Raw genomic sequence first — 16074 nt, 5'->3', positions numbered from 1 at the left:
AACAGAGCAGATGATGAATTATGTTTTTGTTTAGCCCGATAAGCCAGTATTCTTGTTGAATATTATATAAAGGATAAGCAAACATTATACTGTAATGACTCGCATTACTGGGAGTGTCATGCTTGATCAGGAAAATGGGTTTAGTGTATGTAGCTGTGAATTGTGGGTAAAATGTTAATTGGTTTTTCGACTGCTGTTGGGACTCAAAGGGAATATAAGGAGGTGAGTGTCTGTTGGCCAGTGTGAGAAAAATGGGAAGTCTGAGAGGTGCTGAGCAGACTGGGAAGGCTGGGGTGAGGTGCAGATCCTTGAGAAAAAGGCTGAGAGCATTAGTATTTCCTTGTGTTCCAATAAACGTTTGTGATGAACAGTGTCCATGTGTCCGTCTTTGTCCCATTGGAACCCAGAGCACAAAAGTGATTTATAGGCTGTAAAAGAGGGAAGTAATTCACATCTAACATCAGTGAGCAAAGGTTGTTCAGCTGATCTGTCTCTTATAGTGCTGCTCTTTCCCCTCTCTTTGCAAGGTAATACTGTAGGTGAAATTCCCAGTTAGGACCTTCCTGCTGAGATACTTACTATCTATTGAAATTTGGGGTTCTAGGGTGAGGGAGAGTGAAATTTCACTATGGGCCTGTTCTCCTGAAATATACATTAACAGGATTTAGAGTGATAATTGGTGTGCAATTAGAACAAAAAAATAAATAAATAAATTTGTTATTTAAAGGAATATTTGGATGTTTTTGTCGGTGTTATTTATGCCCATTGGAGTTTTACGCATCTGTGAATAAAGGCCTGGGTAAGGAACAGGGCAGTCAAAAACTATCACACGCACACACACACACACACACACACACACACACACACATACATTGACTGAAGCTGCTTGTCCCAAGCAGGGTTGCCGTGAACCAGAGCCTAGCCCAGCAACACAGGGTGCAAGGCTGGAGGGGGAGGGGACACACTCAGGATGGGACACCAGTCCATTGCAGGGCACCCCAAGAAGGACTCAAACCCCAGACCCACCAGAGTGCAGATACAGGCCAAACCTGCTGCACCCCCCCCCCCCCCCCATTGTCCTATTTCTTTTGCTTAATTTTATGCTTCTCAGAATGGTGCAACATTTATAAATTCCCATTGCACAGCCTAGACATGGCTACTAATGAACAAAAGGAAAAATTGTATGAGCACTTGTAAAAACAAAACAAAAGCATTTATTATTATTCAGTATGAAAGCATACTTTACAAAGTTGCACTGTTACAATGTTAACACACTCAGACAAAGTGAATGGAAACTGATAGAAACCCCTCAAGGGATGACTTCAGGATAAATATTGATTTTTCTCTTCTAACAAAACTGTTATACATATTTTAAGTATATCGGTATTTTGCTGTATTTGACAGCATTTCAGCCTGGCATTAAAAATAGAAAAAAAAAAAGAAAAGCTGAGCACCATTTCTCCTGTTTTAAAACAGAAATAATGTGTCTAACACCTCCCTAGCTTGCTTAATGGATATCTTGGATTGCCTAAGTGTATTCATAGTGAACAAGTTGAATGGCTGCATTTGGTAAACGTTCTTGTCAAATCCTGCCAAGGTTTTGAGGATGTCGAGATGTAATGTTGTTGCAGTGCCCTTTTCCTGAGCTCTGCTGAAGTACCAACACAGATGTCTGAACATTGTGAAGCTCTTGAATCAGCAGTGAGGACCTCTTCACACTGCCTGAAGAAGTGGAGAAGAGAGGGGTGCAGAAGGGCTTCCAGTACATCACCTTATACCCTGAAATATTGCTTCCTGCTGTAAAACACCGGGGCATTTAGCTGCAGCACAGCTAGGAATCAACCCTTTAGTAAACAGATCTTCCTGTAAACATGTCCACCCTTTGTGTCTCTGTGTGTCTGATGCACCACAGCACAAACAGTGTGGGAGTCGATATGGTTTAAAGCAGATTAAAAGATCACAGAGTCATGATCCTGGCAGGACCCTGAGGTGAGCACCACGTTATCCAGCCCAATTTCTCCTCTCACTCCTTTACTGCGCTCCGCCTCGAAGATAATCTGCACATGGAGAGGAGAACATTAGACACATGGCCTTATGCAGATGCTGATATATGTTAAGATGAATGAAATGAGTCACCAAGTTGCCAAAGTAAAAGAACACACCGGTTCAGTGATGAGAAAATCTAGTCGTTCCAAAAAATGTGGACGTGGCTTAGGAACGCCTTACATTAAGTGCAAGGGTGAAACTAATTCTATTTTTTTTTTTTTCCTGTTACAGCAGGGTGTTTTCATTTTTAACACTGACCCTGACTGTTTTACTTATTGAAATGTTCTACAACCACACAGATATAAGGTGAGGTCACTTTACCAGCTGGGGCGCCTCCTTCTCCCAGGGCACGGTGAGGACCTCCGTCTGCCAGTCCTGACCACTGTGGCCCTGCTCCCACATAGGGTAGCTCGACTTGTCCAGCAGCACCCGCAGGATGCCCGTCTGCTCACCCATCACCCGGTAAGTGAAGGTCAGGCAGAAAGTGCCCCGCTGGGCCTGCTCACCCAGAAGCAGCTTCAGCCGAGCTAGACCATTTCTGTTCCCCAGGAAGTCGTTGGCAGCCAAGTAGTACCCTGGCCCTGGGGTTTGAGGACATGGAAGGTGTAGTGGTGGGTGTGAATTAAAAATGATTAAGGAAGCTACACTATTAATACCAGGCATTAACTGAAGAAATGTTCAGTACTACTTAAGAAATATCTTTACAGATCACATTACACAAAACTGGCCATGCACAGTTGCTGTCAATGAAATTTAAAGTGAATCCTGCTGCAGAAATTTTTAGATTGACATTGTTTAAATTGTGAGATGTGTGCAATTCAAACTCGATGAAATATAGCCATTTAAATTCACTGCTACGAAAAAAGTCGTACATAGACTCCACCAAGACCAATGCTGAAAACCCCTGCTTTAGATGAAGGTTTACATATCCTGATATACTACGAGAAATGTGCAACAAAGCACCTTTCTCATGGTAGATCACAGTCCAGTCGAAGTCGTCACCCTTGTCCTGTATCCACTCACATGATCCTTGGTCGAAGCCACAGTCCACAATGAATTCTGGAAGGCAGTTACAGTTTGTATAAAAAGCGCTCACTCACTTGCTGCAAGTATGAGTGGAGCAGCAGTTAAACATTTGAGTGCACATGGATTCTAGTTTTTCATAACTGACAATATTTAATTTTGAATCACTTTCCCTTGTCTTCCTAGCTCCTTGGCATTACTTTTCAGAGATTTTTGAAACTTGTGAGTTGCTTTGCTTTCACTCTCATGTCTGGATAATTCATGCAAGTTCCATGGGTTTGCCCACATGATCTTTTCACTAGTACTGAATACACATGTAAATATGTGAATAATGAATTAGTAAACTGACAGAAAATGAAAGCAGTTATACTGTACTTTGAGATAGCGGAAAACCAGTTACCTTCTTGTCCAGGAAGGACAGGAATCTCCTTTACCTCTGTTTGTGTACCAAAAACAGACTGTGGGACTGTTAGAGAGGGGAAAATATTCAACATAATATCTTTAAAAAATCTTGAACAGTTATAGAAGAAATGAGGTAAATGCAACCAGGAAGTAATATCATAAATATGAAACTACATCTGATTTCTGATTTGGTCTGTTTAACATTACACAGAGTATAACATGCATGTTTTTATAGCAGAAGACTGCTTGAAATCAGACACACCCAAACTGTACAATAAAACAAATGATTTCTTTTCAAGAGGATTGTCCTGCTCTCTAGAGCTTGTGTATTTGTGTGACACTCCAACGTTAAGCCAAGCAGGAATGAGGCTTTTGCCACTACAGGCACACACTCGCTCAGTGTCATATATCTTTTAACACAGTGTGTTTAAGCTCAAGGGTGTAGTGGCTCAGTTATTCTGAGAAATTGGCTTGTCTGAAAATGGCCATCAATAACCAGATGGACCCATGTTGGGTTAATGGAAGGTTGATGCCTGGGGGGGTGGTGGTCAGGAAGGCTGATGATAGACCCTTCTCTCCAGAGAGCACTGGGTCTGTTTGCGCTACAGCTGTGCAGGGGAACGATAATGACAGGCCCAGGAGTGCCACTCCACCTCCTGCCTTCCTCTTTTTCTCCATCTCAGAGGAAGTGCTGTGTGGAAGGCCATGTCCCCGGGGGTGGCCACACTCAGCGAGGAGAATTTCTCTTGGGACTTGTCTTCTCTCGCTCTTTGACAACATTCTGTGAGACAAAGTCCTTCCCCCTTTGTGGGTTGAATTTCGGTTTGCACACAGGTTTGAACTCATTTGAAGGGACAGACCCCAGGATCTTGGGGCAAATAGCTGCAGTCATCAACTCTATGAATTAGACAAGTTGACTGTAAGATTTCTCTGAATTCTTTCTTGTTTGGTTTGAAAAGCCAGATCTCCAGAGATGGACACAATTTATACTGAACAGTTTTTCATAGATGTTTAGTGTCTGAATTGACAGCTAGCAGATCTCTTAACCAGCTTCTCCAATTATTACTGAACAAAATGTGTAGAAGATGTCTTGGAATACTGACATGTAAAACTACTATTTTTATTCAAATACATTCAAAGAACATATATCCAATAGAATTACTTACTGATATGACTATATAAATCTGTATCTTATAATATTGGGTTTATTGTACATATATCATCCAGAAGTGGCTATGAGAAAGTGCTTTAGAGCAAACAATTTGTAAGTTAGTACTGTCTTACAAATATACTGTTAAAACAACTGGTAACAAAATTATTTTCTGACCTGTTTTCATTTCTTTCCTTTTCATGAAATGTGGGACAACATAGTGGTCCTTTATGTAAGCTTTTGTTGGCACTAAGAGCCATTGTGTTTGAAACCAGTTTTTGGGGATTTCCGTGCAGAGCTGGTATGTTCCCGTAATCTATGGCCTGCACGGCACCATTCTGAAGCTACTGTCTACTAGCTTCAATCCCCCATTCTTTCACTTCCACGACCAGACAATGATCAGATGTTGGAGTTTGCCTCCTTCTTTACAGATGTCTTTCCTGTGTCCTCTTTATTGAGGTCAATGAAAATGAAAATGGTATATCTAATTAGGACACAGCTCAGGCTTCATAAAGCAGTAAAGGCTCTTCGAGACACCTTAGAACGTGCTGGACCATTTGGTTGTAGATTGAGAGGAATGTATAACATTATAAATGGAGGATGTGTCTTTGGTCATAAAAAGCATTATGCAAATACAGCAGCCATTTGACAGAACAAGGACTAGGGCAAGTTCAAGCCCTATATTCTTTATTTTTTAATATAATTTCATATAAAGTATACTTTATACAATACTTTTTCTAGGTACACATACTTTGTACTGTATACTATATACTATGTATCTGTCAAACTATTACATCTATCACTTTAAAACACCATTAATGCAAAACATTATTGTGGAAAGTTACACTGTTATTGGAAGCCTGCGGAAAGTGGATTTATTTTGACTAAGAGAAGATCTTTGACACTTGGGAGTAGAACACTGTGTCCAATCAGCTACTTGAAGGGGTAAGCATGGAATCTAAGTCAAAGAATCACATGGAGACAGTCACAGTTGAGGATGCAACTACCTGCCTGTGCACTTAGCCCACTAACTAACATGTCCTAACATCTACCCATTGCTGGCCATAGCTGTGAACATAGTACCTTAGGAAAGCATCAGGAGGCATCACAACAGCCTGGGTCTCAGATCCACTACAGGTCAAGAGCAGCTCCAGCGCTGTTCTAATGCCAGCCCAGCCAGCCCAGCCAGCCCAGAACCTTTCATTTCCCTATCAGTTCATTGACACCAGCATCAAGATTTGCCCAACACAAGTTGCTGAAAACCTCTGATCTCACAGCCCATTCAGGGTGCAGGAAGCTGGGTTCAGATTAAGCTGTTGCTCAAGGCTGATAAAACACATCCACTTCTGAGCCCATGTGACTAAAGTTTCAATTATGATATTGCAAGGCCCACCAACAAAAGTTCAACACACTTTGAATTTTGAATTTTCATAGTGATGCAGCTAGGGGTCGGGGGTGAAATTCAATGTTCCCCTAAAAATTGTATAATCTGTAATGAATTGAAAGGATTTACGATTTCCCTTCTTCAACGTTATTTTTTTCTGAAGAATGAACACCAGTGGTGATAAATGAGATTTGCGGTGAAGAACAAAAAAGAGACTCACAGAAGACATCTCCTCTGGGACTTGACTCCATACTCTTAATCTGGTTCTCTTGGTTCTCCTGTGCTCCCTCATCCTCATCTTCCTCTTCATCTTCTTCTTCATCTCCTTCTTCCTCATCTTCCTCTTCATCTTCTTCTTCTTCTTCCTCAACAGGCAGATTGTCCTGTGCCTCAGTCTCCTTGGGATTTCCAACGTAGATGCCTCCATCGTAGTCAAATGGCTGCAGTCGAACCTTTGTGGGCATGGTCACATGTGACTCTGGGATTACATTGCCAATCTGCTCGATGTCCAGATGACTCTGAGGCAGCCTTGCACCAGCATCTGGAATAGCTGCATGTTGGAACACAGAGATTAATACACTGGAACAAAGCAGTAAGGCACAGTCACCGTGAAGATGTCCCATGATGGCTTTTAGGTGCACAGAGAAATGGCCAGTTTCCAAATTGACTTGTTTCTAAACAGTAAGATAAAAACACATAATCCTAGGCCAAGAACAACCCACTTAACAATGAGCAACATTCCTAACTGTCAGTGTCTTCAAGGCATCCCAGAAGACTTTGACAGCTCTTTTTGACCTGACATTCTTCCTTTGAAACACATGCAAAACATCATCTGCCTGAAATTTTAATGTAAATTCTGTTCCTCAAAGAGACCACAAGTATTTTGGTAGAATGCCTTAATTGTTCTCAAGTCTGAAATATATACTCAGTGGAATTCATGTCATGAAAATACAGGAACATGTCAACCTGAAGCACATCTCCACAGAATGTTTTCTGTTTTCTATTTTTTTTTCTTAGATGTTTTAATCTTTACACAAATAAATCTTTTTTGCCTTTGGAAGTGACATAAAAGCTGAAATTGTTATAACATTAATTGAAATAGCCTAGAGGCATATCAGTGTCAGCAAAATTCTTTGTGTCATGTATACTTCTCATGCTCATGCTGAAATGTAATGAATTATACAGCATCTGTCACATGCCTGCTGTCAGAGATGTTATTTATATATTTACATCAGGGAGTTGCCAGGGGGTACATGCTGGAAATGTAGAACTCGAGCTAGGACTGAGGGAATGGAGACACAAAGAACTGCGAGATGTTAGGGGGAGGCAGGATGCATACAGAGGGTTCAGAAAGTTCTCCATTCCACACTATCTCACCGTTAAGGAACTCATCAGCGCTGCCTTTGTCCCCTTCCCATGTACTCTGATAAATTGGCTTGACTACAAAACAGAAAAGGCACCTTTGTTGATGCAGCATGTCTTGTCCACAAAAAGATCCATAAGTCGTAAACCACAAGGTGCTCTGTTGTCCACACATTTTCTGGAGACAGGTTCAAAGAATGCAGTGATATCCTTCTCAGACTACCTTTTTTCACCCTGTCCTTCATAAAACTCTTGCACTTACAACACCGAGTATTTGCTCAGGTGCGATTTCATTCACAGGCCCTCCCTCAGCTGTATCTCTAGAGCTCACATAATGTTAAAAACAGGAAGCGGGATCTGGCAGCACTGAGCTACTAATGTTTCCAAATGTGCATCGTGAAAATAATACTTTTCGCACTGTCACGTTCAAGACTTTTTGAAAACCTAAAAGCGACAAATAAGCTAAAAACTGCACTGCTGACAGTGCTAAAAAAGCCCACTACACACACTCTGTAAGTGACAGGCTTGTTAAGCTCCAGGCACGTGGAGTCTCACCGGTGCAGTCGACGCCACTGCCGCGGAAGCCCGGCTTGCACTTGCACTTGTAGGATCCCTGGGTATTGAGGCACATGGCGTTCTTGCTGCACTTGTGGCTGCTGCCCGTGCATTCGTCAACGTCTGGAAAATCACCATGGGAATACCACAGCATAACACCCCCCAGAAAGGGAGGATATGTTCTCCTACATGCATAGGACTTTGGTGTTACTGTTTCATTTCTACAAGCAACTGCATTACTGTAAAATTCTACGCATTTTGGTCATTCATGTGCATTCAAAAAATTGAGGTTGGCGATAAACAAATGGAGTATACCTCACCGGCACAGTCGTATTTGCCGTTGACATATTTCAGTTCGAAACCAAGCTGGCACTTGCAGAAATAGCTGCCAAACGTGTTGACACATCTCTTGTTGTAGGGGCAGAGATCCCTTCTGGATTCACATTCGTCAATATCTGTGGGACAGGAATGGAAGATGAGGTGGATCATATGGATAAACAGTGCAGAAAACTGGAATGCTGAATGACGTTTCATAACCTGAACCCATCCTAAGTTTGATTTGCTTATAGATCTGACCCTATTTAAAGGTGGGACAATTAGTTTATGACATAAAATAGCTGGACATAATTCAAGTAAAATAGTCTTGTCATAAGTCTATGTCAAATATGCTCACCTACGCAAGTTCGCTGATCTGGACCCAGTTGCAGCCCAGCTGAGGGGCAGAGGCACTGGGTCTCTCCCTGTACCTCCTCACAGCCATACTGGCAATGAGCCAGCGCACACGTCCTGGAGTCTGGAAGTAGCAGCACACCATCGCAACTAAACATATTGAAATTGAGCAACATGGCATCTTTGTAACACCTGACTTTCCAATTAATCTCTACACACTGAAGAGACTTCCCATACAAGTGCTATTACAAGTGGCTTCACATTTAACGCTGTCCATCACAAATAAAAATAGTGAAGGTGTGCTGAGTGGGCTTCCCACACTCATAATAGTGTACTTCTTATATTCGTACATAAAAAACCATGCAAAGGTTAGAGGTGTTAAGCATCAGAAGCACTAGCAGTCTAGCACACAAAGATCGTGACAGCTGCCCTCCCCCACCCTTTAAGTGGTACCTACTGGCACAGGAGCCATCAGGCATTAGCATGTACCCATTGAGGCAGTAGCACTTGTAGCTACCGTGGGTGTTCATGCAGCGGTGTTCACAGGGTCGGGGCTTCAGGCCACACTCGTTTAGGTCTGCAGAGTGCAGCACACTCATTAACCATAACATTCTTCACTTCAAGCTTCTCTTTAGGCCCATATGGGCAAAATGTGGAATATGAATGGACAATCCAGGTTAAATGGACCATCACTGTTTTGATATGAGTCCTACTTTTGCATGTCTACTCATGGATTACTGATGAGGTCAAGATGGGATGGGGCCTATGAAAAAAAGTAATGTACCTGAGGTCTCACGTAAGCCATATGTGGGATATTTTGTGACAGTTTCATGGATGGCAAATTATAAGGATTCATGTTGAGACTAGAGTTTGCCCCCAGGGGAATTAGTTAATTGGCCTAATATTTGTAACCAATGTGGGTCCTACCTGGAGATGTTCAATGGAAAGCGATTCACCTACAGGATCAATCCGCTTAAAGGTTTTACTGTAATTATCACTGACCTTGACTGCAAGTTTTCCCAGTGTATCCAGGGGAGCATTTGCATTTGTTGGGCCCCACACATTCACCATGCTTGCAGCCATGTTCACATTGAGCTTGTAAGATGTTTGACACAGGATGTAAAAAACAGAAAGTGTAACCAAACAGTTAAACATTGACATTCAACTCTTTCCCATGTACACATACTATATTACCCACCTTTTAGTTGGCGCTATTCAAGTTCATTCAAGGCAAATTAAAATGTAAAGCCTGCACAACAACAAGGTGCTCACAATGATGTATCCATTTGCTTATGCAGGGTATTCTTAGAGTACCTATTGAGAGCAACCACCTTGTGTAAGGAAACTAAAGCAAGATTCCAGTGAAGGACCATTTAAATTACAAGATGATGATGCTAACCACTACGATAACTCGGTGGATAGTACAACCATAAGACCTTTGTGGTTATATCTTGTTAGAAGATTCCTTTGCGGAAAAAAATCCATCCCTCACCTTCACACTGGCCTTTGCTGTTCATCTTCCAGCCATAACAACAGTCCACTCTCCTGCCATAGCGACATAGACCCGGTTCATTGCCTGCTGAGATCTGCCCACTATACCTGCATAGGTAAAGGAGTCAAAGAAGGAGTGGATAAGAACAGAACTGACTGCAATTTGGAGAAAAGAGCATACACTTGCACCTTGTCTTATGAACATCCAAAAAATGGCTCTTCATGGAGAGATTCAATTTAGTGTATATTTCATTTGTTATACATATTTTCAGGGCTTAGAAATTCTGAACTGAAGGTGAAACACTTTTTAATATGTCCTCCAACTCATTCTTCTTTCTCTACTCCATCATTTCATTGACCTGTGCCACCTGAGGGGCAGAAGGAGCATGGCACTGAGTCACATGTATACAGCAGAACACAACATACTGAACAGGAGTCTGTGGAGATTACTTATTTTTATTTTCAGTGTATTTAAAGAAGATTTAGTTTTAATATTGCTTTCTTTTTAATAAAAAAAGAAATAACATAAACTGGCATTCTATTCACACACACCTGATGTTTAGAGTACCACTGGATCCTGGTTTACAAACTTTTGAGTAACAAACTTTTCACTGATACACAGTTTCTCAGTTTTTAGTATTTAGTGGTTGTTTCTCATTTAAAACTTTTTTGAAAAAGGGGTGATAGTGTAAGAAAAAGGAAAGATAAGGTGAACAAGCTCTAGATGATCCTATGGCTTCTAAACTGTCCAGTTTTCAGCCATCAGTGAAGCACTGCTTCTCCGTCACCCTCCATCTCAATGTAATACCCTGACTCCGAATGGACACATAGATGTTGTCGGCGGTTAAGTGTAAATAATATAGAACTTACATTGTTTTAATTTTTTTTTAAGAATTATGTGTTTAGTACTTATTTTATGGCTGCACTGGGTATTGAATTTTGTGTGGGATAAAAGAAGGGATTGCAGAGCTGCATTTTGCTTTTTATTTACACACTGTTGTAAATACTGCTGCCAGCAGAGTCTTAACATCTGGGTTACTGATCATTTACATTACATTTATTAATTTGGCAAGTGCTTTTTTTTTCCAAAGTGCAACTCCTTAGACAAAATTGTGTTTCTCATCAGACAGAAATATACAGGAACAGACATGTAATTCTTAAAGTACAGTCACTGAGTCCAGTAACACCATTTTTTTGCCAGCTCCCATTACTGGAGTAGCTGCATATAAAATTGATGACAAGCCCCTAACTCACACCGCATCACCATTGATTTTTGAACTTTCTGAGTAACAAACCCGCATTAGGTGCCAATTAACTTCGTAAGACAGGGGCCAGCTGTATACAGGAACACTGATACCCTGCACTATATGAGCTGCTTATGAAAGTAGTACAATTAATTAAAGTTGAAGAGCAAATTGAAACTGAATCAATTCAGTTTGTTTTTGCTACAGAACCTATCCCATGAATGACCTGAAGGGTTAAGCTACATTATTAAACATTTATAGATTGTGATGTAGTGGCTGGACTTCCAAGTGCGTTTCAAGAGGGACAGTATATTCATTCCATTTTTCTGAAAGAACTTTGAATTTTAACCTACCTAGTTCACCAATTTAGACAGCTATGTAATTTTAGTGGAGCAATTTAGAGTAAGTACCTTGTATAAGGATCCTACAGTCAGAAGGGAGATTTGAACCAATAACCTTCAGGACTAAAGACAGCAGCACTCACTGCTATGCTACCAGCTGTCACGAAGTTCAAAAGCATATTCTCCTTTAACTTAAAAAATGGAAAGCCGTTGAAAGCAAATCATGAAAGCAGTACATGGTCAGGAGGTTGAAGAAGTAAACTTGTGGCCAGCTGGTTGGTGGTTCATATTTCAGGAATCGAGCTGTTTTGGACACAGTAATATAAGACATTTAAGATTCAAAAACTGGTGAGAAAAAAATTAATTATGCTACTTTAGGAATTCTCTAAATCAATTTAAATTTCTACGCCTAGTTTCTAATTGAAAAAAATTTTATTAACTGTACAATGAGCAATTACTCACAAACGTAGTTATTCTCAAACAAGTGTGACAGTGAATGATGTAGAACAGTGTGAAGATTCAGCCCACAGTGGAGACATGTAAAGCAGTGCTTACAAGCAACAAGCCTAACTGAAGGGACAACAACGTAGGTGTCTCTATGAAGGCTTGGAGTGCCAGGCAAACCCAAGGTGCGGAGGGGAGCAGACGGCCCACTCACTCAACTTAATATTAATCACACTTCAGTAAGAAATTTAATTAGATTCCGCTTGCCTCATTTACTCTGTGATTAACTTGACTTTGAAGTATATTTTTGGAAAAACTCTGTGGCAACTGGCAAGAGATGATACTGTTAATACTTCGTATTTAGAAACTAAGCACATTTAATTACAATATTGTAATTACACATTAAAGGTTTCAGAAAAGATAGATTTAAAAAGGTGTTAATAGGCAAAAAAAATGAGCATTCTCAGTGATGCAGGGTACTCTTCAGAGGGGGTAAGAGCTCAAATCTCTGCTCTTCCACACTAACTGTTTGTGGTGAAGATACCTCAGGAGGACAAAAACAGTATGCAATATTTTAGAGAGGTTTCGTGCCTGGGGTTGCCTCTGTTTTGTTGTTCACAATGAAACTGTTCTTAATGTCTATGGGCCTGCAGGTGGAAATGGCCACATTTTGTCTCTTTTGTACCCCAAAGAAGCCCACAGTGAATAACAGCACACACACACTGGAGGAGGCATGTAGGTGTCATGCCTTGAGAGGAAAACACTGGCTTGAATAGGGTAACTGATCATTACTAAACTGGAAACTAGAGGAGTAAAAATAGATAAGAAAAGCTGAGCACCATACCTCATGTAGCTTTACTCATAAAGGGCTACCTACATCTTACATTTATTCATTTAGCAGATGCTTTTCTCCAAAGCAACTTCCAATGACCTCTGTGTAGTGTTATCAGCCCACACACCTTATTCACCAAGGTAACATTCACTGCTAGATACACTACTTACAATGGGCCACTCATCCATGGAACACACTCTCTCTGTCACACACACACTATGGGTGGACCTGAATAGCATGTCTTTGGAGCACCCAGAGGAATCACACATAGCCACAACATGCAAACTCCACACAGACCAAGTGGGGAATGAACCCACATCCCCTCACACCACCCAGGTGCTGTGAGACAGTAGCACTACTTGTTGTGCCAGCTTCTATTTTAGACAACTGAAGCCCTCAACTGGACTAGCAGTCACTGAAAATGGATGGATGGATGGATGGATGGATGGATGGATGGATGGATGGATGGATGGATGGATGGATGGATGGACATACATATATTATATGAACTTACTTCCTCTGACATGGATAGTCAATATGCTTTAGTCACTGTGGAAGTAACTCCCCGAAGCGAGAAGACCAGTTTTTCATTGTATTCCTATCCATTGACCTCAGAATGGATATAAAGTATTGTCCCACCACCCCTCTAACCCCTGTCCCAGAACACAGTGCTACGTTCAGTGTCCCAGATGTTTCACATTCTGTCAGCGTACCATTTGCTTCCGTAAAGGAGCCAGGAGTCCAAAGGAGTGACCGGTGAGAAATTGAGACCTGCTCGAAACCCACCAGAATAGCCAAGTAGAGCTGGACTCGCCGACTGTGACAGGTGCCCCCGACGCACGCGGACAGCTGCTACGCTGCATTTAGCTGCTGAGACGACATTGCTCACATAGCATCAGAGAGGGTGCAGACGGTGTGAAAGTGTATGCATGCCTCAAAGTGTCTTCCCTGTGTGTAACTGGAAGCTTCCTCCTAATCATCCTGCATATAACAAAAACTTTTCCTCGGCTAACAGGTAAAACATTGTCCTTTCCAACATTTTATAGTTTAGCAGATACTTGAAAGCAAACCATGTGATCTCACCCAGTGGAATGTTAATCAAAGTTTGTCAATTAAGGGTCTTGCTCAAGGGTACAACATCAGCTTCCTCTCCAACTAGCTTCTCAAATCTGAGATGTACAGGTTCCAGAAATCCATAAGCATCATACTGCTTACTGCATTTCATCCACGCTGTAAACACATGCATAAAGCCGCACTTTTCCCTGCATGTGTCTTTACAGGCCCAAGAAAAAGAATCTTTGTTTTTTTTTTTAAATTGAAAAAACCTGCATGCCACAAAGTTAGGAAGGGATCCTATCCACTCATGCATTTACCTTCCCCTCCTGCATGGTCTAGAACATAAGAAGCAGAACCACTCACCTGTACTGCTCTGCCCAGACAGACGATATGCACAGCAAGAAGGACAGGGCGCCAATCCAAGTGAGGGGATGCATGGCTGCAAGAACCCAGGTGGAGGATCTTTTGTTATGGCTTTGGGTATTGCACCCCTTCCTGGGATGCTAAGCAGGGAGTTGCTAGAATAAGTCTTAGCAGAGGTGGAAAGTCTTTGTTTAGTCTGTTTCCTCTACTCACGCTCTCACTCTGTTTCCCCCCTCTCGGCACTACACACCCTGCCACTCTCTCTCTTTCTGCCTTTCCTCTCGTAGGCAAGTGTGCGCCCCCTCCCTCTTTGAGCCGAAATTCCAGAGGTGGGCCGTCATTACAATGAGTGACACAGGGGTGGAACTGGAGAATGAGCGCTGAAGCTCTGGACGTCTCCCCTCTGTAACCCAATCCAAGAAGGCATTATTGCAGCAGGAATGGACTGGAGTGGGGGTTGAAAGCACAACTCTGATCACCTTAACTGCTCTCTGTAAGATCTGGCACTTAGGAATGTATGTCAACATATGCTTGTACTGTAAACATACCAAGACTGCACTTCTGATGCATATTTTGGAACGTATATGGTGCTTTTGGGGTGGTGCAGTAGTGCAGTGGGTTTGGCCTGTGCCTGCTCTCTGGTGGGTCTGGGGTTTGAGTCCTGCTTGGGGTGCCTTGCGATGGACTGACATCCTGTCCTATGTGTGTCCCCTCCCACTCCAGCCTTGTGCCCTGTGTTGCCTGGTTGTGCTCTAGCTTGCTGCAGCCCTGCTCAGGACAAGCAGTTGAAGACTAAGTATGTGTGATTTAAAAATATGCATACACTTTATAAAATTTACTGTAAAATTGTATTAATGAAAAAAGCAGTCAGGCCTTTGCATAACAGGTATTTACAAATATTTACACAAAAACTTTAAAATATTTTACCTAATTTCCATAGCGCAGTTTTATATTCGTCTTCTGCGGCATGTAAGACCTTACAGACATACTGTACATTTCAGCTGTGACAACAAACTCATTGCTAAACATTTAGTGCAGATGGGGAGCTTTTTGGTGACCAAAGAATTTCCAAGATTTCAGCAAAGAAGGGGTGGTATGCTAACAACCAAGTGCCTTAACTCCCCTATGGAGCTGCAACCTGCCGCTGATACTAAGCTCTCTACATTATGATGACCTGTAACTGCACACTAACAGTAGAGCTCTTATTGCAGCATATCTCCCAAAAACACAAAAACAGGCCATCTTTCCCAGCTGTTGGCCAGTTTTTGCAGATGACATCCAAGTGGGTGTCGCTGGTGCCTTAGGGTTAGGGTTAAGGGTCACAGCTCATTGGCTCTAGGTTCTGACAGATGATTGAGTCGGGATCTTTCTCCCTGGAGTTTGCGTTCCAGAAGGTTTCCTCATATATTCCATGACATGTGTTTCAGGTGAGCTTGAGACTCTAAATTGCCCACACTATAATTATGTGTGTATGTTTGTGTGTGTGTAAGTGAAGGAGAGAGTGCGATTGCTCTGTTGTGTGAATGGGTAGAACTGTACATAGCTTAGTGTAGTGTAACTTGGTCAAAAGCATCAGCTAAATACTAGTTAACAGGAGCTATGTGTTGCTTTGGAGAAATGCATCTGCAGAATGCATGCATGTAATGCAAGAAAGGCAAACAGCTATATATGAGAAACAGTAGGAAAAAGTTGAAAGGAAAACAGAATTGCCA

The 16074-nt window shown here is 41.8% G+C and overlaps 1 protein-coding gene across 1 annotated transcript; it reads right to left on the bottom strand.

The window, feature by feature from the left end:
- Positions 1 to 1949: 1949 nt before the first annotated feature.
- LOC108920532 (epidermal growth factor-like protein 6) lies at positions 1950 to 14436 on the bottom strand. The gene is made up of 14 exons (XM_029258155.1): positions 14363 to 14436; positions 10084 to 10190; positions 9594 to 9686; positions 9049 to 9168; positions 8596 to 8715; positions 8243 to 8377; positions 7923 to 8045; positions 7383 to 7445; positions 6328 to 6555; positions 6226 to 6246; positions 3470 to 3535; positions 3010 to 3105; positions 2368 to 2627; positions 1950 to 2057 (listed from the first exon to the last, which is right to left on the bottom strand). Exons 1-14 carry the CDS (start codon positions 14434 to 14436, stop codon positions 1950 to 1952), a joined length of 1614 nt encoding a protein of 537 aa, XP_029113988.1.
- Positions 14437 to 16074: the final 1638 nt, after the last annotated feature.

Source organism: Scleropages formosus, chromosome 14 (assembly GCF_900964775.1).
Source record: "Scleropages formosus chromosome 14, fSclFor1.1, whole genome shotgun sequence".
In the NCBI taxonomy this organism is placed as follows: domain Eukaryota; kingdom Metazoa; phylum Chordata; class Actinopteri; order Osteoglossiformes; family Osteoglossidae; genus Scleropages; species Scleropages formosus.
This window is presented reverse-complemented; position numbering and strand designations above follow the sequence as displayed.

Coding starts and splice junctions, on each gene's coding strand:
- LOC108920532 (XM_029258155.1), bottom strand. CDS start 14,436: ATGCATCCCCTCACTTGGATTGGCGCCCTGTCCTTCTTGCTGTGCATA. Junction 9,169..9,593: donor TGGGAAAACTTGCAGTCAAG/GTCAGTGATAAT, acceptor TGCACTCTGCAG/ACCTAAACGAGTGTGGCCTG. Junction 2,628..3,009: donor TGTGATCTACCATGAGAAAG/GTGCTTTGTTGC, acceptor CTCAAACCCCAG/GGCCAGGGTACTACTTGGCT.